We start from the raw sequence: 23,225 nt of genomic DNA on the forward strand, positions 1-23,225 counted from the left end.
CGTTTCGCAATAGTCATGTGGCACACTTTAGATATGCGGTAACTTGTGTGCATCAAACCAGGTTTACAAGACAGCACGAAAAAAATTAAAATAGGTGAAACCAAACACTGTACGAACTCAAAGAAAGCAGCAAAGTACGCACAGTCAGTCTTGAGAACACATAGATATTAGAATAATTCGCTAGATGAGCAAAACAAAATGAGTCAAAGTGAATAAATGAAAACAGAATATTTATATCTATATTTATATATAAGAGAAAAACTGTATACTTGAGTTCTCATTTTTTCCGTGTTTTGACACAATATTATTGAGATCTAACAGACAACAATACCAAGGAGAGTATAGGGGAAGTTACTAGACCGCATTGTAATGTGATTGTGAATAAACAAAAGTGGGTGAAAAGATAACTTGCCGTGGGCAGGAACCAAACTTACGACCTTCGAATAACGCGTTAGGTGTACCACTGAGCTACCATGGCGGCTATCCTCCCAGCCACTTTACGTGGTATACATGTGAATATAAACGAGGGAGTGTCAGTCAGCACTACTAGCAGCCATGGAGGCGAGCGTGGTACACTCTTTATGAGCCTGTGTGGCATCACGTAGCACGTGACCTTTTACCACCTGGCAGCGGACCAATAGTCCCTCGTATACAACCAAAAGGCACCAAGTCTGCCAATACGAGACCCTTGTAATGAATAAGGCAAAGAAGTGTATACTTAAAGGCTCGTTTTTTTGTGTTTTGAGACAATAATATGAAATCTGACAGATAATAATGCCAAGGAAAGTATAGAGGAAGTAATTACATCAAATTGTAGTGTTATTGTGAAGGAATAAAAGTGGGTGTAAAGATAACTTGCCCTGGGCAGGAACCTGTTCGGTTCCTGCCCACGTGGTATAGGAAGTGTATGTGGCCATACACGTGCTATGGGAAGTTGATGAGGTGTGAGCCTGAGGACTGAATTTTCACAATGTATCACTGGAATGTGGCTAATTTGGTCACCTGGACCATTTAGCCACCTGGACCCAAAAGCTTAGCTTGATTCTATGTTGTGTTGCCACTCGGCTGTCTGTGCACTTTTATTGTTTTATTTTTTATAAGTATATATATTTATATTTTGCACAAAATGCACGTGCTATGCGTAGGTGGAAGTCCGCACATGCGGTCGTTGGACGACATATTAGTGTTGACCAATGATAAGAATATGATGGGTTGTTTGGCGACTCGTTTAAATTAGCAGCTGTTTTATTTTGTCTTTTTTTTATTTTTTTTATTTTTGCATGAATTGCACGTATTATGCGTAGGTGTAAATAGGCACACGCACACGTGGTCTTTTGACTACTTATCAGTATGGATCAATTATTAGTATATTATGGGTTGTTTGACCACTGGTTTATGTGTGCAGTTTTTTCTCTCCCTTTATTTCTCGTTGTTTGAGGAGGTTCACAATTATCGCAGATCGTTTTATTGAAATTATTCTAACTTTGTGAGCATCACTGTTGCATTCACTCTTACAAAGCTCGGCTATTCCTCTTGCGAGGCGAATCTCGTGGTTGATCAACAGCTGCTAGTCGCTTTCAACGACGCCTTGCAGGTATGTTTATTTCCAAGAGCCGATGGATATGTTGATGCTGGAGTGAGTGGGAATGGCGATTTGATCTTGCAGTACATTCAAGGCCTGATTTCTGGGCGGTGGGTGTGGTGGTAGTGCTTGGTCTGTTGATAGCGTTATTGACTTGGATCTCAGATTGAAGACTGCACCATGAAATTTTAACCAGTTCACACTAAGAATCACATCAATCGAGCACCGCTGTAGTGCTGTAGTACGGATTCTCTCCGCCGTTACTAGATGGCCTCCAGCTGTTTTCTTTTACGGGGCCTTCTTTACCGTGCTTGACTTTTTTTACTTCGTGGCGAACGTCCTTATGATGATAGAATAGTCGGCTTCGGCGTCTACGAAAGCTGTCACAATGTGGCCGTCGATAAGAACGTCGAAATCATTAGTTCGTCACCTCGCGTTCTGTGGCCATCTTGCAGAAACCCGTGGGTACCGGGCGGCAGCGGGATTCGAACCCGCGACCTACCTCAGCCTTGGCGTCAAGGTCATGTGACCGCTTTGGCTGCGGAAGATCATGGGTTCGACTCTCGATGCCGCTTAGTACCCACCGGTTTTATCAAAATGAACACATGTGCTCTTCCGGCCTGGCACTTTGACTATTCATGGGTGGCGTCACATGGCAAAAGAGACTGCGCTTTGAAAGCCCGTCAAAAGACTCGTGAGCACAAATAGTGTGACTTCTCTGGTGGAGGTGCTTTCTGTCCATGTACCTAACTCCCCTTTCCAATCTAAAGCCAAGCCCCCACCATGAAGCAAACATTCCCGCCAACCTCGACCTGCAGTATATTGCCTCAGCCTTGTTGCGAAGCGCGCCTCCGACGACGTTACAAAGGGCTCCACCAAACCTCACCGCTGACTTCACTGTTACAACGACGCGACGCCAACGCGGTCCCGAAAGCGCCACTGCTTCGAACTCCACCGGGAATGTCACCAGCCGTTTGGTAGCGTAGGTTTCTCAGCTCGCAACTGCTTGTGCGCAGAGCTGATAGACGAGCGGATTTGACGACGGTGAGTTAAACAAGGTTTATGTACAGCATATATACAGAGGCGTTACAATTTCGGCACTGGGACCGACAGCTTAGAGACCCGAAGAGCCAAGCTCTCCTCTCTAACACATAGGTCTACTGCTCGCTACGCGCCGCAAAGCTTCTTTTATGTGCACCGGGTGGATTCTTTGAGTAACCAAATGTCCAACCAGAAGCGCCGCTGGTCGTTAGGTCAGAATCCTCCAATGGGGTCGCCGCTGGGCCGCGTCAATCTCATCGAATCTAGAGCCGCTGCATTGCTCATGGCTGCACCCAAGGACGAGTGACGTCGCCACGCATTGCGTCAGACTCGCCAGACAGGAAGGCGCCTGCTCGCTGGCTGAGGTGACTCACTGTGCGTGCGCGGCAGAGAGGCACCGTCGCGTGATGACGCCGTTGACTTGTTCATCGCTTCAGGTGGGCTCGCTTACTAGCCTTGACCCAGATTGCCTTTTTCAGAGGCATGGACGTTCGCTGTGGACTCGCAGGCATAACAGCACCCCCGCCGCCAGACAATGCGCCGGAAAGACGAGCTGCTTCCACGTGGCTCGGATGTCAGGTGCGCTCGTTTGCCAGGTCTCTTCAGGTTCGCCTCCAAGGCCATGGGGAGAATGCAGCTCGAGACTCAGTTCCGTGAACACAACCCATTCTTGAGGGCGGATCCCAGCTCCACTAGCTTGTCACCAAAACTTGTCAACTAGCTTCGCTCACCTCTTCTGACGATCTTTGGTTTCAGCACTTGTCGATGGTTCTGCAACTTGTCAAGAACGGTTCGACAACAGACAACACACGACATAAGCAAGTGCCCTCGGTCACCCGACAGAACACCAGACAAAATATATTACAACATATATCTAGCTACGTGTCTATCGAAATTTCGTTCCCTCTACATCAAGAGGCACACGTGGGACACAAGACTCTTATATTGACAATCCAAATTTACACGTACAACAACGTAACCAATTAGAATAGAACATAAAGTTGGCTCCTTGAGCTCAGTCTGGACGAGAGCGTTCGGCTAAGGCCGTGATGAGGACGAAATTTGCCCCGAATCGCCAGCGAGAAACCGAAAGGTGGAGAAGGTACTAACTAAACGCACGGCTCAATGCGTCTCCATTAGCGTTTAGCTTTCATTTTTTTTTGTAGCGATCGTCATAGTTGCGCTGTTGGAGTATCATGCTCCATCTCAGTAATCGGCCACTTTTAGGCGACGATACCTATGCGGTACCAAGAGCGGTTCATACTCGCGACGTTGCACATCTGTGTAACTACAATATGGGAGTCCAGATTTCTCGTATAAGGAAACATTCCTTCTCAGGTCCTCCGTCTGTCTGGACTTCACTTAACCTAGGCCCTAGCTTCAATTGCTCCAATATTACCTCCGATCCCCTTTCGATTACATCACTAGTGGTCAAAATTTCTGCTCCCTCTTCCTCTGAAGCATTCAACGGCATATTTACGACCACTTGACGTTGAACGTATGGTTTCATCAATTTACTGTGGTGATTTTTTTCGGCCGCCTTTCTAATTTCACTTCATAATCGATATACGCAAGCTTCATGGGTGCCTTCCACTTGTCCGCGGATTTCCCCGCTCTCTGACAAGTGTCGCATGAGCGTACAAAGTCTTCGATAGCCGTCCAGCATTTCGGCCAATAAAACCCAAGGGAAATTCTAGCCTTAGTCTTTTTTTGTGGTGAAATGCCCAGCCCACGCGTTTTCATGCGCCAGTTCCTATAGTTGGCGACAATACTTTTGTGGCACCAAGAGCTGCTCATATCTGCGACCTTGCGCATTTGTGTAGCTCCGATACAGGAGCCCTGCTTTCTCAAAAAAAAAGAAACATTCTTTTTCTTTTTTTCCAAGTTCACGCTTTCCATTAGCGCTTTTACCGAGAGGTCCTTGCGCTGCTCTCTAATGAGCGTTTCTCGATCAACCCTCAACAGCTCACTCCAACTTTCCGCTACAGGCGAGAGCGTTGCACCCCTCTCGCTCTGACTCAATGGCGCCATGTCGTCTCTCCCTGCTACGGAAACCGCGCCGGTCGCTTCAGCGACGGGCCGCTCGAGTGGCTGCTCACATGACTCACACGGACAATTTGCTCTCTGAGGTTCCGTCGACCCGCCGCCAAGGTCGCTTGATCATTCACCACAATGAACAAGATCAAGCTCCTGCGAAAGTTTCCGCGCTTGCGATCGTGTAAGGGCTATGTACGCTAAGTTGTGGAAAAACGATCTACCCTGCTCTTTGAGAAGCTGCTCCGAGTTGTTAGAGAAAAAAAAAAGAAAACTATCGGGAAGCGCGACAGACACAGCCGCTTCGGTGCGAAGCTTACCGAACGGGCCTTCAATGACAACCGTAGCGATTGGTAAGCAAGCACTCTGCTCCTCGGCGACTTGCCTGATCCACGCGCATTCACCTGTAAAGTCATCCGGAGACACCAATGAAGGATGGACAACGTCCATGGTTGCCGCTGAGTCACGAAGTGCACGACACGTTTTCCCATTCACACTAATTTCTTGGATATACGGCTCGAACTACCGCATGTTCTTTTCCCGATTCTCGGATTGTTGCAAAAGGAAACTTTTGCTTACAGTTTAACACGATGTGCCCTTCCTTTTTGCAGTTGTAGCAGATTAGCGGCTTCCATGATTCAAACGCTCGTGTGGTATCAGTACGTTGTTTGGGCACTTCACTCGATTTGTCCGCTTCTGTTTGCCCTTCCCCTACAGTGTCCTTCGTAAGAGACGGGTCCTTCTTGAAATTATGGTGCGGAGCGGGTTTTCGTTGATCAGGTTTCTTCGAAAAGCCCTCTTTCCTTTCATCATTTTCAACGCGCACTGCCCTGCTATGCAACTTTCGGCGAGTGTAATACTCCTCAGCTAACTCTGCTGCCTTGTTTAGCTGTACTTCACCAAGTTTGTCCTGCAGCCAAAGTTTGACATCCTCCTCGATGCAGCGGTAGAATTGCTCCAATGCAATGTATTCTACCACTTTATCGCAGTCGTCATAAACACCTTCGCCCTTGAGCTATTCAATTAAATCGGCTTTAAGACGAAACGCGAAGTCAACGTGTGACTCATTCCCATTTTTAGCATACCGGAACCTTTGCCTGGAAGCCTCGGGTGACAACTTATAACGTCTCAAGAGCACTTCCTTAACCTCGTCACAGCTTTCAAACGCTTCCCTCGACAAGCACGTTATCACGTCGGACACTTCGCCGGGAAGAAGAGCTAACAGGTTCTGCGCCCAAAGAGACCGCTCCAAAGCATTTCGCTCACAGACAAGTTCAAACTTGAGGAGATACTTCGCCTTGTCCTCGCCTACTACGAACAGAGGCAGTTGGTCCCGAATTCTATAACCGCTGACCTGAATTGTCGGAGAAGCTACGCTAGGAACCCGCGAACACTGTAGGATTGCCAATTCTATTCGTTTCAACTCGAGGCGTACTTGTCTCTCGGCCTCCTCGCGCTCGCGACGTTCGCGCCTTTCAGCTTCTTCATGTTCGCGAAATTCTCGCCTTTCAGCTTCTTCACGTTCGCGAGCTTCTACTTGTTGCCTTTCAGCCTCCTCGCGGCGTGCTTTGATATCCTCCCAGGCCTCATCGACTTCCTCAGCCGACACTCCTTCATTTTTTATGATCTCAAGGATCGCTTGCTTTCTTTTCGCACGGCCCAAAGTAATGCCGAGTTCCTCACAAATTTCGATGAGTTTCTTCACTTTAAGGTCCTCCATCGTTCACACTAGCCTCTTGCTTTTTGCCTCTGTTAAGAATTTACTTGCCATACCCACTATAAGTCTACTAGCAAAACGCGCAAGCAATTTTTACCACTCCCGTGTTTACCCCCTCCACATTATATTTGGTTTCAAAGCACTCTGACTTTGCTTGAAACAATCAAAACTCACTCTAATGCTTCACACAGCCCTTCTCTAAACTACTACAACCTGAGCTAGAGTAGCCTAGTGAACTGAGGGGAAAACATCAGGCACTCAGCGCATCGATGTCGCTGACGCCGGCTGATTCTGCAGCTGCCAACCACTGTTGCGAAGCGCGCCTCCCACGACGTTACGAAGGGCGCCACGAAATCTCACCGCTGACTTCACTGTTACGAAAGACGGCGACGCCAACACGGTCCCGAAGGCGCCACTGCTCCGAACTCCACCGGGAATGTCACCAGCCGTTTGGTAGCGTAGGTTTCTCAGCTCGCGACTGCTTCTGCGCAGAGCTGATAGATGAGCGGACGAGACGACGGTGAGTTAAACAAGGTTTATGTACAGCATATATACAGAGGCGTTACAAGTTCGGCACTGAGGCAGACAGCTTAGAGACCCGAAGAGCCGAGCTCTCCTCTCCAACACATAGGTCTACTGCTCGCGACGCGCCGCAGGGCTTCTTTTATATGCACCGTGTGGATTCTTTGAGTAACCAAATGTCCAACCAGAAGCGCCGCTGATCGTGAGGTCACAATCCTCCAATGAGGTCGCCGCTGGGCTGCGTCATTCTCATCGAATCTGGAGCCGCTGCGTTGTACGTGGCTGTACCCAAGGGTGAATGACGTCGCCACGGATTGCGTCTGACTCACCAGACAGGAAAGCGCCGGATCGCTGCCTGAGGTGACTCACTGTGCGTGCGCGGCAGAGAGGCACCTTCGCGTGATGACGCTGTTGAATTGTTCATCGCGTCAGGCGGGCTCGCGTGCTGGCCTTGACACAGATTGCCTTTTTCAGAGGCATGGATGTTCGCTGTGGACTCGCAGGCCTAACAGCCTACGTCCCGACCTCGTGACAATATATTATCCTCTATGTCTGCAGCATAACTTACGGGTGTACATTTGATATATGAAACATTGCGTCGCAGCGAAACGAAAGCCCTCTAGGCTACTCAGGCATTGCTAGAATGAGTTTGATCGGTGACACGCACGCCTTGAATAGTGCACAGCAACACATTTTGTTCCCAAACAGGCCACACATTAAACTCTCCGGCAGAGGCTCCAGTGCTGTGGCCGGCATTTGTGGTGCTAACGCTTCCATGGCGGTACACTTTCTGAATGTCTAGCATGGTATGCGGCTTGAGAACAAGTATGTCTTCGGAGTGCACGCGGGGTGTCCGAGCCTGTCGCCACCACGCGAGCGTGTTAGGTTGAGACGAAGGTAGAGCACTGGTGCCCTTTGCTGTGGCGGCGTCGGTCAAACGCGCCTGTTGCAGAGAGGGGCATGCATTAATTTTGCAGACACTTTCTGATTTTCCTTTTTTTGCTGACGGAGGCAAATAAAAAAATGGAAGCATTCATTTTCTGTGGGGATGTGGTCTTCGGCGGCCAAAACTTTAATTTGGGTCCACTGAACTGAGTGGGCATGCCGCGAAACACAGCTCCGCTCCCCCATCCTGTGCGAGAGGACTGGGAGGCGACGCTGCTTAGCTGCTCCGACCTTGGGGTCCAACAGGCGCTCTTTGTCTACGCAAAAGCAGCGGTAATACCATTGACGCCCTAGACTGAAAATATCACCGAGTTTATAAGGCGCTTTCGGGGAATTATTCGGTCTCTGCTATAATAAAATTTTTGAACACCACCACCAGTGCGAGGATGAATTTTTTTCAATGTTTTCATCAATAAACTTCGTACTTTCTGAAGTACACAATGCCAGTTGAATTCAAACTACTTTATCATATCGCTCGAACGTGCCTCAGCGACGCGATAACAAGCTTCTGTGGTATTGCAGGAGTCTTCGCGACTTCACCTTCCTGTCCATCTGCTCTTCTCCGCCTTCGCTACTTTCCTGCGTGCCGCGTCACGGATCTCTTGCAGGTATCGTTTCTTGGCCTTCTTTGGGTCAGCCTAAAGAATTTTTTTGTCAGCGCATGTTTGTTCGTCCCTAGCCCCATAGTAAGGATGCACTGAGGCGGTGGCGCCGTGGTGTGCGATTGAACGAAACAAATTGGCGTGCTCCGTGGAGCAGCCGACCCATGAGCGGAGCCGTATCAGGTTGTTCGCGGTGCTTCTCATTGTCGCGTATGAATTTCTGGGTCGTAAACTGTGACAATATTTATTACAACTATACAGGAGTAACAAAGTTTTTCACTTTTACGTCGTTATTACGTATCATAAACCGGTGCAAGTGCTTGATTAGTGTACGCCCCGTGAAGCAAGTGATCCCGCGGGCACGTTTCTGAGGTGCAGGCTGTAAGTAGTTCACTCTGAACTTACTGTCCACGCAAGTCAAGCGGTATTTTTTCACCACTGAAGGAACTCAGGGGCAGGTTGCAAAGTGATCTCGTCGCCAGTTTACACTTCGTTGGCGGAAAGCCAGTGACATATGCAGCAATTGTGCCTCTTTCTTTGCTGCTATAGTTATTTCCTCCGCCATATCGCCGTTCGTTTAGCGACAGTTTCTAAGTCGCGCATGTCGGGCAAAATACACCATGCACTGCGTAATTTTATATTTATTCCCCATGTACCATTGTTGCTCTTGAGTGCACAAAGCGTGTAAGCGAAGCCGTGCCACGCCGTTTTATTGCACTACGTGACAGCTTGATATCAAGGGTTAAGCTGGAACATGATAAAGTCACTCTAAATTTTACATAACCGAGCAACGTCTACATACGGAGAGAGGGAGAGAGAGTGAACAATAATTAGAAGGCAGAGAGGTCGGCCTGAGCTAGTTCGCCCTCATCTAGCTACTACTCTACACAAGGAATAAGGGAAGGAGGATGAAGTAAGATCATGGCGACAGGAAGACGTGGTCAGCATGAATATTAACCACTTACCATAGAACCCTACGGCCTAGTATCTAGTCTGGTGCCTTTGATGAATTCTAAAACAGCCCTTGTAGCACTTTTTAACACTGTTTGGTCACTAATTGCTGACAAAATGTAGCTTTCACTAAGTAGCTTTCACAAAGCTGCTAATTGTAGCTTTCACGACGCTGCAAAGTGTAGCTTCAGGAAGTTGCACAGAAAGCCTTGTGGAAATTCCACGCATCACTAAATGTAACATGTTCCGTTACGACACAGTACGTTTTGCTTAATTGCGCGCATCGTCAGAGATAAATGCCATCGTTCACTCAACAATATGCTGGCAAAATGAGAAGGGCTATTGTTTACAAACATCAATGGCGATGGCCTATGCTTCGAGTTTCACGCTGGCTGCCCGCACAAATCGCCCTTCCGAAAGAAACTGTCACGCGTCTGTGCTACGTCACATATGAAACATGACCGATTCCGTTCACCCCGCCGTGGTGGTCTAGTGACTAGGGCACTCAGCTGCTTACCCGCAAGTCTTGAGATTGAATCCCGGCTGTGGCGGCTGCATTTCCGATGGAGGCGAAAATTCTGCAGGCTCGTATTCTCAGATTTCAACGTCCGGTAAGGAACCCGAGGTGGTCGGAATTTCCGGAGTCTTTCACTACGGCATCTCTCATATTCATATGGTGGTTCTTGGATGTTAAACCTCACTTGTGAGTCATATCAGTCAACGGACTACGTACATTCATATAGTTTCTCTTCTTTGAGGCTTCAAATAATCGGAATCGTGCATAGGTAACTTTTTAAAACCTATGTGTTCTATCAAACCTGTCGTGTTCGCGCACACGCGTTTGCATACAAAGCGGGCGCTGCCGGGTGTAGATGACGGAAAGACAATAAGTCGTAGTACGCCAGTTAAAGCTGGAATGGACGCAAGTTGCCACTCGTGGCACTGGCGGAGCAGTGCCGCAGTGAACTGCTGCTCCACTTGTGGGTGCTGCATATTTCTTATAGCTGTAAAAACTTTTTAGGTCTTATGTTCCATTTATAAACAGGTTTGTCAATGGTTTCGCACATGCGATTAGTGCATAGTTAGGCAGCGGAAAGCAGCGTTAAGAAACTTGAAGGTGACTATTAGAAATATATTGCTCATCAGCTGGTTTCTCGAATGAGAGGGAGGACTCAGGGTATTGATAGGAGGCTGCCACAACCTCATTAGTATACTAATGAGGTTGAACTACAACCTCATTAGTATTACTGAAATAAAGTGAAGGTAGAATATTAAATGACTGACTGACCGGCCGACCGACTGACTGACTGAGGTCATTTTTAGGATAATTAACTAAATTTGTTACGCAGACCATTTAGACAAGTCCAGCTACGTATAACCCCTATACACCCTCTTAATGATGGCTCACTGTTATTGATAATGCAGAAAATTCTTTGACAAGAACATTAACAGGTTTCTCGTGAAAATCACAGTAGCGTTCAATTTTCTCATTACAGGTCAGCCTGGAGCTGGGGCAGTTAAATCCCCCTATCCGAGTCGTCCTAGTAGCATACCAGAGCACAAGCGAGGTGAGTACGAAGTCAAAGAAGGCATAAGTCAATTTGATTGATTTGTAGTATTTAACGTCCCAAAACCACGATATGATTATGAGAGACGCGCCATGTGCCATTTTAACAACAGAAGTACGAATGGTTTCAGGAAAAGCCCGACTACATAAGCTTTACGCCTTCTGGAGATGTGGATGCGGATGGTACAGTAGAAAAATTGCGAGAGTACGCGGCAAAAAGCAGCTCAATCAGGCAATCTGACTTCGTCCTCTTATTCACACAGTAAGTGAACAATTTTTGTGTACGATTTCTCGTAACCACTCAAAGAAACACTAAAATAGAAAAAATAGAACGAGTCTTGCGAAGAAAGTAGGAAGAATGGGCGGCAAGCACGAGCAAGAATCATGGGCGCTGGCTCGCTCAGTTCTTTCGTGGATCTTGGGTGCAGACGAATGCTCGGGTGCGGGTCTCCTTCTGTGTTTCTCACACTTCGTTCTAGGACCAAAACCTACCTGATAGTCTGAGCTTTGACTCTCGCCCATAGGTCAATTAAACACCAAGCGACGCTTCGTCCGAGAAGTCATCACGCAACACAATTTATCGCGCGATTACCTGCTGGAAAACTCGTCAACCCCTGCTGAGGAGCTTCAAGATGTATTCGCCCTCGTCGTCTCGAAGAACGCCAAGCTCATTGACTTGAACGAGGGCATACATGCTGCTCTTTATTGTGAGGAGTTAGTAGCAGACCTGACCACAGCCAGAGAGTACGAAGACACAGTCATCTGCGCTTAAGCAAGAGTTCACTGCATTATTATCTAGGCACATTTTAGATGATAAACTCTTAAGTTCTCCCCTCGATAAGTGTTTTTCGCCAGGAGGAGCAATCTTTCACAATTTTGTCACGGCGTCGGGACACGAACAAAGGAAGCATGCTTGGTGTTCTGATTATATTGCTTATATTTTACAGAGCAATAAAGCTTACAGCAATACACTGGCACTGATAGCGGCGAACGTACCACCGGCTGTTGATCGACTGACAGCCGGTGAAGCGCGCTCGCGTTTATTCACGTGTCGTGCAATATTCTAGCGTTATCACTAGCGCCTATACGTATGTTCTAAATGAATCTGTGATGTTCATGAACTGGGTGTAACTTTAACGAAATGAGCTACTGCAGTCTCGAAGCTTCTGGAACATTGCCGGCACAGTTTTTGCTGACAGTTACGTACGGTGCAGCGGGGCGATAAGAAAACTTAAGGGCAGAACGTGGCATTCCGCTGATGAAGGCATCGTCCCGATGCTTGAACAAAAGATAAAAGTGCCGTGATAACTTTTATTTTTATTTCATTTTATTTTCAACACACTGTTAATCTTTTTGGAGGGTGTTTACAGTACTGGGAGCAAAAACAAAAGCGCAAAAAGCAGCCACATCAAAAGTAACAATACAATACAATTTGGTCAGAGCCGCGTTAGTTGAACAAGTACCAGTTAAGAAGAAGGAAACTACATGCGTATATAAGGTGACAGCGGATGCATTATTGGTTTTATACAATCCTAAAAACGGGTAGAGAAAAGTTCACACGCTTCTAAAAGTTGGTGTAAATACACATATAGCCAACCAACCCAATACAAGGGGGCAATCGTAAAACGAAAACACAGTGCATACTATGTTATCAAGCTTATTGTCAAAGGCTTTGTGTATTTTGCAACATTTCTATAAAGTCATCAACTGTATGCTGTTCGGCTACAAGTTGATCATGGGCATTAATTTCTCGAGTGTATCTAGGAAAAAGAGTAATAGATTGTATTGTTGTTGCACGAGTATTCTTGGAGTGTGTGATCATGTGTTTGTCATGTTTTTCTTGTCGCCTTGGTTTTCACGTATTTTGTGAGGTCTATCCTAAAACTATTGTACAATAACTGATATATAAACTTCAGACGATCAATTTTTGCTCGAGTTCCGAGGGTTGGCAAACCAGCATGGCGTAGTAATTTAGTTGTAGAATAGAGGCGGCAACACCGGTTGAAAATAAATCTAATCGCTTTACGCTGTACGCTTTCAAGCGTGCTGATACCGCTGCCCGTGCAGGGGAACCAGATTATGCTGGCATACTCCAAGATCAGTCTGACAAGTGTGGCGTAAACTGTTAGTCAAATACTGGCTGGGCTACACGCCTGCAGGCAGGAATTCACGTCAAATTATCGCCGCTTCTACGTGGCTCCGTAGCCATGTCCCAGAGAACCAGCCTGATTCGAAATGGCCTTCAGAATAACCGGGACAAGGATTAGCCGCGATTTTAGGTCAAATTGTTTCTGGCAACATACGGCCTGCGGTTAGGCGTGACATTTACGTAGGCGGCCCGGCCCTGAAGTGGTGACGAAAAAAAAGCATTATTATTGGGCTTTTGAGAGCAGTTTCTCAACGATAATGCGGTGGATATTATGAGTACAGGGAATTAGAAGACCATCAGTATAACAGTCATCTACACCTGCGACATTATTCTTCAAAGCACACAGAGCCCTGGAATTGAACTCGGGACCGCATGAACGTGAATCAGAAGTCTTACGCCACCGCTTGAAGGCGAGTCTTTTGCGGAGGTATATATCTCCCAAGTGGCATTTTGCAAACCGTCGGCGGAACCTTCAACTGTTTCTGTGCCATATGCATGCATTTGATCAGCGAATAGTTTGTAGGGCTTCATGAACTCGAGACAACCACGGTGAGCGCTTTCGGCCCCGGTTTTGATTCGTGGTGCGCCATTTCGCAAGAACGATTAACGCGGGTTTGTGCGTCGTTTTAGTGCTTCCCCGTGAACCGCGGGTGTTACGCTCACCGAAATTTGCGAAAGAGGCTGTGTTCGGCTGTCGAAACCTGCGCATGTTTCTCGCATGTGCGTGTGCTGTGAGCGATTTCGCTGATTAGTGTCGGGAGGTACACGCGTGTCAGTGACAGCTGCCTATTCTCAGCTGTTTCAACACAATGCGCTTTCGTACGTAAACTTTGCATTGGTATTTTTGCGTGCCTAAGCACGTGTAACAGTTGTATTTCGTACACTTGAACAGCCGCGAGGTGCACGCTTGGCAGCAGCGCCTTTTTAGTGTTTGGACGATTACTTATTTCTGCAATTAAAATTTATGCGCATTATTTCAAAATATAGAGATGTTTTACTCATTCAGTCTCTAACTGATCTTATTCATGGGGAGTGGCTACTCTTATATTTATTCAGCATCACACCGTTGTTCAAGTGAATGCTGAAACGCGCGCCAAGGTTAAGTATGACGTACACAAATTAGCGACGAACAGGTCGGTCTCCCAGCAAATAAATAATTCTTCTGCACATCTCTTTCGCGAACGTCCGCGTGCTGTTGGGGTCAAGGAATGGTGCAGAACGAACCTCAAAGTCTTTATAGTTACTGCATGCAGTTGCTCTTTAGAAAATGGGGATTTTTATAGCTGGTACAATATCGCCACAGCAGTGCACTAGTTGTCTTAGTCGTGGCTCACTGTTGCAAATCCATGCTGGAATATGAGAACTGCACCTAATATTTAAAAGAGCTAGCAAATGTCGGTTACATACGTTCTTCTGTTGACTTCTGCACCTGACTTCTGCACTTGATGTTCATCATCAAATTACGCAACCACTAATCAAACATTAACCAATCGATTTTCAATTTTTATCTTTCTCCGTCTCGCTGCCTTCGGTTTGTTTCTTTTTTGCCATGCTTTACTAAAATCATCAGTTCAACTTGTTTCGTAGAACACGAGCATTAACATACATAGGCCAGGCTTCAGTAAGCTGTCGCACATGCGCTAGTAATCTTTTATTTAGTGTATGACACAGAGCCATACATCGACAACTGATAAACAGAAAGTTGTTTGTACTCTTTTATCAAAATCAAGAAGTAACACTGGCACTGCACATTCCAGTGTTTGCCCAAATGCAGGAAGATGATTGATTGATTGATATGTGGGGTTTAACGTCCCAAAACCACTATATAATTATGAGAGACGCCGTAGTGGAGGGCTCCGGAAATTTAGACCACCTGGGGTTTCTTAACGTGCACCCAAATCTGAGCACACGGGCCTACAACATTTCCGCCTCCATCGGAAATGCAGCCGCCGCAGCCGGGATTCGAACCCGCTGCAGGAAGATGCATGATATCTTGAATAAAGTGTTCCGCGAGGCACTGGAGAGTGTTTCCGTCCCACACCATTTTGTAGAAAATCGAGCATCACAAGACAGCGAGACGAAACGGCGACTCACAAATGCCACGGCATGCAGGCGACGGTGAACTTGATGCCGGCGCCGGGCGCAGAGCTGGTGAAGCGGCGGCAAGGGGGGAAAGGCGTTTCTTTTTCTCTCTTTTTTTTCCCCGCGCTCGGGCTTGTTGTCGCTAATCGGTTCTGCGTAAGTTTATGCCAGCTCCTGGCGCCAGGCTTGTGCGACAAAGACGGCGGCTCCCCCTCCTTTTTTTCCCCTTCTTGCGCCTGCTCTTACGTGCTGTAGCCATTACTTCGCGCCGAGCGGCTGTCACAGGTATTTTTTTTATTGCTGGACTCCCTATAGACCGGATTTTAGTCAGTACGCAGGAGCGCGCCGCCTATATGGCGTTTGTTATCCGGCACCTGAGTGAGAGTGTATGCTAGATGCTTAGTTTCACGGTCGGCATGTCGCAGCGTCCGCTTAAGGAAAAACAATCTCTTTAAGGCCATATTTGCTACGGTTTTTTATGTGAACTGTCCAACTAAGATCGCAAGTTATAATCACACCAAGATATTTGTACTGGCTTACATTTTGTAGCATGGTGTTGTTTTGACCATATAGAAGAATAAGCGCAATTTCTTTTTAGTGACTTGCATCGCGACTGTTTTGTCAGAATAAATCACCATTCACCAGAATAAATCACGTCATCTAGGGCATCGTTCAATAAAATTTGGTCACTGCAGCTTTTCATCTTTTTATACAATATGCAGTCATCTGCAAAAAGTCTAGTGTTTACGTAAATGTTGGGTCTTAGGTCATTTATAGATAGAAGAAATATCGGTACCAAGACAGATCCCTGAGGCACGCCGGACGTAATTTTCAGTCTTTAATAGACGTGATTGTTTCATCGCACAAATTGTTGGCGACCAGACTAGTAGTTTGATATCCAACGGGTCACTGGCCATCCAAAAGTTCTCAAACCAGCTGGAAAACTAGCTTTTCATGCGAAACCCGGTCAAAGGCTTTTGAGAAATCCATAAAATTGATGTCAATTTGGGAGTTTTGATTGATGGCTTCGGCCCTATCATGGATTGTTTCGGCAAGTTGCTTTACGGTTCACAGGCCTCTCCGAAAACCGTGCTGGTTATGGTGAAGTAGGCCAGTGTCTTCGACAAACGTTTAAATATTGTGCGAATAATATGCTCGAGTAGTTTGCAGCTAGCGCACATTAAGGAAATGGGCCTGTAGTTCGATGGAGTTGAATTTTTGTTACCAGATTTATGCACTGCGAATATTTTCAAAACTTTCCATTCGGAAGGACTCTGCGAATCCTGGATAGATTTAGTAAATATAAGGCACCGGTCCTTGCTGAGTGGTTCGGCATGCCGTTTGAGAAACGCGTTCGGTGTCCCATCTGGACCACAGCTCTTTTTATCATCGAGGTTTAGTAGCAGAAACAGTATACCGCTTTCAGCTATTTCTGGAGTTTCTGATGATTTGCTATCGGTGGGTGGCAAATTCTTTGATGTTGTACTAGCCCGTTATCGATTTTGAAGATAGACTGGAAGTAACGATTGAATTGGTCTGCCTTATCTTTTGTGTCTGTCGAAGAGGAAGCCTTTTGGCCGCTATGTTTACCGCTTGCATATCGCCAAAGCTTTACTGTAGAGGTTTAGATGAAGTTTGCTATAGTGGCGCCAAAAAAGCGAACTTTTGAAAACCGTACTTTGTTTTTCAGTGTTTTTGATAAAGCGACAATCTGAGCGGATTAGAAGCATCGTGAGCTAGACCTCCTAGCCTTACTCAGGCTACTGATTTTACGTTTCACAAGAAATATCTCACATGTAACACAGATTATGCTTTCTTGATATTTTGCACCTTGCGGGGACAACATTATTGATGCAATGAATGACTCTTGCCTTGAATTGTAACCATATGTGATCCATTGATAACCTTTTGTCCGTACATAGGTCGTAGAAGGCAAGACAATCGTGGTTAAAATATGTTGTTATTGCTGCGTCGTCTGCTCTGTTGAACACAAGAACATATTTTTTTTAGGGCCCCGTTGCCGAGAAAGACCAGATAGGGGCAGTACGCATAGGACTGAGTTGTGATCGGATATACCGTCTACAATTTCTATGCGTGTCTGGTGTTCGGACAAATGATCGTTACCAGACACAACATGTAGTATAGAGCTCGATCCACCCTGCACACGTGTGGGGACCCTTACCAGTTGTTTGAGGTTAAAATTAAACAACATATCTAATATGACGTCATTTGTCACACTTCGTACTTTTGGACGACCATTCTATTTGAGGCTGATTGAGATCGCCAGCCATGATGATCATATCACCAGCCACGTGATAGTGCATATAATCAAGAAGTTCCAGACAACTTGTTTCAGCATTGGGTGGTCTGTAGACAGCACCAACGAATACATAGCCTTTCCGCAGCTGCAATTTGCACCACACCGCTTCGATGCCATCACTCTAAAAAATATTGAGTAAAAAGGGTGTCTTTTTGTCCCACAACAATAATCGTCATCAGGCTTGCGTGTGCTTCCTTTCTTGAAAAATAGGCGCTGGCCACTTTCCTATTGATAATGCAATGTAACCCTGATATTGGGCATGTCGATCGTGACCGGAATGTACAGGGCGCGGGGCGATATCGCAAGGATTGAACGCAATATAGATGACGATTATTGTTGTGGGACAAAAAGACACCCTTCTTACTCGCTCTTTCTTTATATTGATGGTTATGCGGTAAGACAGAGTAGCGCAGTTCTTTTTTGAAGAAGAGTGCCACGCCCCCTCTTCTAGTTTTCTTATCTTTGCGCACGATCACATAACCTGAGGGTGTAACCTCATGGTCTAATATGTCCGAATTCAGCCATGTTTTCGTGACAGCAACTATGTCACGTCTCAATTCTAGAAGGAGGGCTTCAAATAGATCTACTTTATTTACAAGACTTTGTGCATTCTCCTTCATCAGGGTTTAATCAGCAGGGAAAAAATTTAATGTTTTGTCTCCACAACAATATGGATTCCGTCAAGGATATTCAACTGAGCCGGCAGTAATTACCTTAATGGAGGAAACTAAACAAGCTATTGATAGAGGGTTACTTGTGGGATCTGTGTTTATTGATTTGACGAAGGCTTTTGACACTATAAATCATCACGTTCTACTTGCTAAACTCGAATCATTTGGTATGTCTGGTCCCCCACTAAGTTTTATTAAGAGCTACCTCAGTAACCGGTCTCAAATGGTTAATGTTAATTGCCATCTTTGAACGCCCAAGTTAATTAACGTTAGTGTTCCACAGGAATCAATTTTAGGCCCACTTTTATTTTTGATGTTAATAATGATCTACCTTCCATTCTTACAAGGACCGAGTGCATACTTTACGCCGACGACACAACCATCTTTCAGTCATCTAAATCGGTTTCTTCACTCCAGTTAGACCTCAACTTAGATTTACATAACATAACTTTATGGTGCCATGCCAATTTTCTTCAGATCAATGCTACTAAAACCGTGTTTATGTTGTTCCACTCCCCGCGCATTTCACTTGACATACAACCTTCCCTTCACATTGGTTATACCGTCATAAACATTTCCAGTGAAGCGCGGTTTCTTGGCGTCTTCTTAGATAGCGAACTACAATTTCATAAACATGCCACATCACTCGTTAAAAATATTGCATTTGGTATTTACGTTATCATCAAGACACAAACTTAATTTCCGCCTCACATCATACGTACCTTGTATTTGCTTATATTCATAGCCATATTTCGTATTGCGTATCATCTTAGGCCAACACATATTTCACGCACATCGAACGTTTGCAGCAACTTCAGAATCAAGCAGTTAGATTAATGACTTTGAGCCCATTTTACTTCTCCTGCAGCTCGTTGTTTCTTCAGCTTAACATACTCCCATTGAGACAATTATTTTGTCATAGAATGTTCATTGTCGCCTTTAGACTCATCACGCATGACATTTTTATTGCATGCATTGATCATCGTCATTTAACTAATGGTAACATCACCCAGTTTTCCCAGTGCAATAATCTTCTTTTGCCGGCCGTGTGAACAAACTACGGCAAGTTCTCAACCTTATTTACTAGCATAGCCATTTGGAAGTCATTGCCTTTTGAATTGAAATCATCGCATAATATCCATATTTTCATTTCGCGCAGTAAGAAATATTACGTTCAGGAATTAATCAACTCAACCAATTTGTGTAATTAACTGTTATTAGCTCTCCACAGTTCTGTGCTATTTTACTACTTCAATTTGCCTTTGTATAATTCATAACACTGATAATGAAACGTGTTGCAATTGTCACGTAGAGTTCATAAATATTGTTTTTTGTCTTCACTTGCTTTTGACTATTTCCTTGTTATTTTTCAATAGTGAGTATTAGCATTATGTTGTGTATTGATTGTATTTTTATTGTTAATCAAGATTATTCATTATTACTCACAAGTCCGTATACTATTGCTGTAATTTTTGTAATTACCCCATCCATGTAGCCATAGGAGGTCCCCCTGTCAGTTTCTCTGAAACTTTGGGACCTCCTGCTGTAATAACGCTAACCATGTAACTCAACTGAACTATTTATTTACTTGACTTGACTTGACTTGGTTACTTCTGCCGACTTCGAGTGACTCTTTTCTCTACGCCATCTTCGTTTTTTGCACTGCTAATATATCTTCATGATCACTATCCTAAGCAAACAGTTCACCGTCGATTCGCACTTTATTGCGCACCAGTGACACCTTTTCCTGCCAGTCCCGGTGTTTGTTCGAACGTTCCCACAGTATCTTCTTAATGTCGCGAGTACTAAGAGAAAAGTCTTCACTGAAAAAGAAACCTGAATCATTTAGCTTGGAAAAATGCTTGAGTATTGAAAATTTATCTCGATGATTCGAGTAGTTTGAGAATAATGGGTCTGGGTCTAACGATACCAGTTGTATTTTTTACCTAGACGGTGGATTACTTCGATTCCCTTAGTTTTTATCTGCACTACACCTTCTAAAACCTTGTCTTCGACGAAATCGACAAGTATGTCTGGCGATTCGTTTTGATGTTTTTCAACACCTTAAATGACAAGGTTGGATCAACGGCTCTGGTTTTCTAGACCATCAACTTTCCATTGTACAGACATTAGCTTTTTTCTAATTTAGATTTGCTTGCTGTACTCCGTAAGCTGTTTTTCTACGCCAGTTATCTTTTCAGGTTTTTTTGCCAATCGCGGTAAGTCTGTTGGTTGTTACGGATTTTTCTTTCTTAATATCTTGAATATTCCCCACAATTTGCTTCAGTTGTTCTGCTATAGCGTCTAGTGTAGTGCCTGGGTTCAACTAAACTCAAATAATGCAAAAACCCAAGCAATAAATAACGCTACACCAGTAATAACAACAACAATATACACTCCTTCATTTCGTTAGGGCGCATGAAATGGCTTGAGGCATGTTATATATATAACATTAGTTCGTGATGCCGTCGTGGACAACCTTCACATCGAGTAGGCCGAGGCGTTGAGCTACCCTGTTTGGTCTGAAGTATTATCACAGAAGTTTTTCGCTGCGTCCACTTCGGCGTATCGGCATCCATAATTAAACAGGTTCTCCCGGCTGGTATCTGTCAAGCGTCGTCGAAGATTCTAACGGCGACAGTTGGTCGCTTGTTGGTTCTTGATGCGGAAGCAGGCGAGTTGTCAGGCTTCTTCAGTGCGCTGAAGGTACTCACTCCCAATGAGGTTTTCATCGTTGGTGACGTTGGAGAAGATGGCGTTGAGCGTCGTTGCGGGGGTTCTTCCGTAGACCAATTTGTACGGCGTCGTCAACGTCGTTTCTTGAACGGCGTTGCTGTATGTGAAGGTCACGTACCGGAGGATGGCGTCGCACGTCTTGAGTTCCATGTCGACGTAAATGGCCACCAGTCAGGTCAGCAGTAAACGCCGTGCCTTTCTCAGTGATTAAAACATCTGGGGCCCCGTGTCGAAGGTTGATGGTATCAACGAAAGACTTGGCTACCTCGGCAGCACTGCTTTAGGCAGGGCTCTTGTCTCACGTAGCGGGTGAGATAGTGAGTAGCTATGATGATCCACTAATTTCCGCAAGTCGACTTTGCGAATGGCCACGGGAGGTGCATCCTAATCTGCTGTAACGGTCTCCAGGTAAGTTACACTGGCGGGAGTAAGCCTGCTAGTCTTGTGGGCGGTGTCTTTTGTCGTTGTCAGTCTCGGCACGTCCTCACGCAACTGCGGACGTCGATTGGAAGGCGTGGCCAGTAGTTCTTTTCTTGTATCCCAACGACCATGCGGGAAACAGCAAGGTGTCCAGCCGTCGGATAATCGTGGAGAACCTGGAGGAGTTCTGGTTGCAGAGCTGAAGGCACCACAGGAAGGTGCTTGGGTCGAAGCTTGGAGCAGTTCTTTTTTGGGGAAGGCCATTTCACAGTGAAAATGATGTAAGTTCGCGCTTGAATACCTTTGGAACAGCGGAGGTCCTGCCCTCGAGGTATTTCATTAGGCTACTAAGTTCTGGTTTGGCTCGCTGTCGTTTAGCGAAGTCGTCGGCAGTTATTGTTCCCAAGAAGCAGACGTCGACCAGGAGTCTCGCGCCAGTAGGTCGAAGGGGGCACGAGATAAGCAGGCGGCGTCGGAGTGCTTTATGTTGAACCGCAATTTCACATTCTCGAAGTATCAGGCTCTACCATGCGAAGCGACCCGAAGGGTCCTGCAACGTACCTAGCTAACACTCACAACTATAGTCGCTCACAATTGTGAAGGGCTTGCCGTAGAAGTAGTGGCGAAACTTTGACGTAGCTCACATGATGGCAAGGCACTCTTTTTTATGTGTAATAATTGGCTTCTGCATTCTATAGCGACCAGCTGGCATTACTATAAAAATCCTTTCTAGTCCGTCAGTCCTCTGCACAAGAATGGCGCTGAGACCTACACTGCTTGTGTCAGTGTATATTTTGTCTAGGTGAATTGGTCGAAGTTCACAAGTAACGGAGGCTTCTGCAGGCACCTTTTTAGTTCCCAAAATACCTCATGCTGTGATGTTTCCCACTTGAATTGAACTCCACGTCGGTCCTAGTAAGGTTAGTGAGTGGCTCGCAAAGTTTTTGACGAACCACCTGTAATGTTCTCACAAGCCAGAAAATTGGTGTAGTGCACTCGCCGAAGGCGGCTGTTTTCCGCGGGTCAGGAGAGAATCCAGACGTACTAATCACGTGTCTAAGGAACAAAAGCTCCTCGTACGCAAATCGAACCTTTTTAGGGCGAAGCTCCTTAAACGGAAACTGAAGGGATTTCAGAATTCACTGAAACTTCATTTTAGACAGGACCGGCATTATTATTGACGATATCATAATTGTTTTAGCGGTTGTAGCAGCAGGCGCTTTAGAACAGGTGAAATAAAAGCTTGTCCAGCTCTACCCTCGCGTGCACGCTGAGAGTGTGGGCGTTGAAACATGCGTAATCTTCGCTTCATATGACCCGGAGCAAGTGTTCTTTCATATCTTCAACCACGGCCTCCGTGACTAGCCTCTGACGTGCCGTTGCCGGAACTAATCGAAGAGGCCACACTTCAGAAGTGCTGCTGTTGCAAATGACGCGGCATACCGAGAATGACGTAACCGTGTTAGCTCGGCGGCTCAAAAGCCCGGCGGCCACAGCCACTGTTTTTTCACCAAAAAGTGCTATTGGCGTTCACTTCTGAAAACTCTCACTCGCTTTTACAATTCGCCATGGATCAAACTGTCCTTACACGCTCCTAAACTATTTCTTTAAAAAGTGCTTCAGCTTCTCTTTAAGCTGTGGGTCGTGCTCCCCGATGTATGTATTAGCAGGCAGCCACATCTCGTTTCTTTGAATGTCCGCAGTATAGCAATACTAGTATAAGATGAATATATTGTAAAAATATGCGATATGACAATACTTGAAGTATTCGCTAGATTGACAGGCAGACAGACTGACGGACCGACACATGGACGCGTGGGCAGACACACATACAGACAGACAAAAAGAAATACGGAGAGATCGACAGAGAGGCATACGGACGGATG

General features: G+C 45.8%; 1 protein-coding gene across 2 annotated transcripts in view; it reads left to right on the top strand.

Moving 5' to 3' along the window:
• Positions 1–23,225, top strand: part of LOC142803497 (venom metalloproteinase BumaMPs1-like) — a 234,723-nt gene that overhangs the window by 102,658 nt on the left and 108,840 nt on the right. For both annotated transcript variants that reach the window (XM_075888615.1, XM_075888617.1), the window contains exons 4-5: positions 10,891–10,962; positions 11,093–11,223. In XM_075888615.1, coding sequence (XP_075744730.1) covers positions 10,891–10,962; positions 11,093–11,223 — 203 coding nt within the window. The remainder of the gene's footprint in view (positions 1–10,890; positions 10,963–11,092; positions 11,224–23,225) is intronic.

This window comes from Rhipicephalus microplus, chromosome 3, assembly GCF_043290135.1.
Source record: "Rhipicephalus microplus isolate Deutch F79 chromosome 3, USDA_Rmic, whole genome shotgun sequence".
Classification (NCBI taxonomy): Eukaryota; Metazoa; Arthropoda; class Arachnida; order Ixodida; family Ixodidae; genus Rhipicephalus; species Rhipicephalus microplus.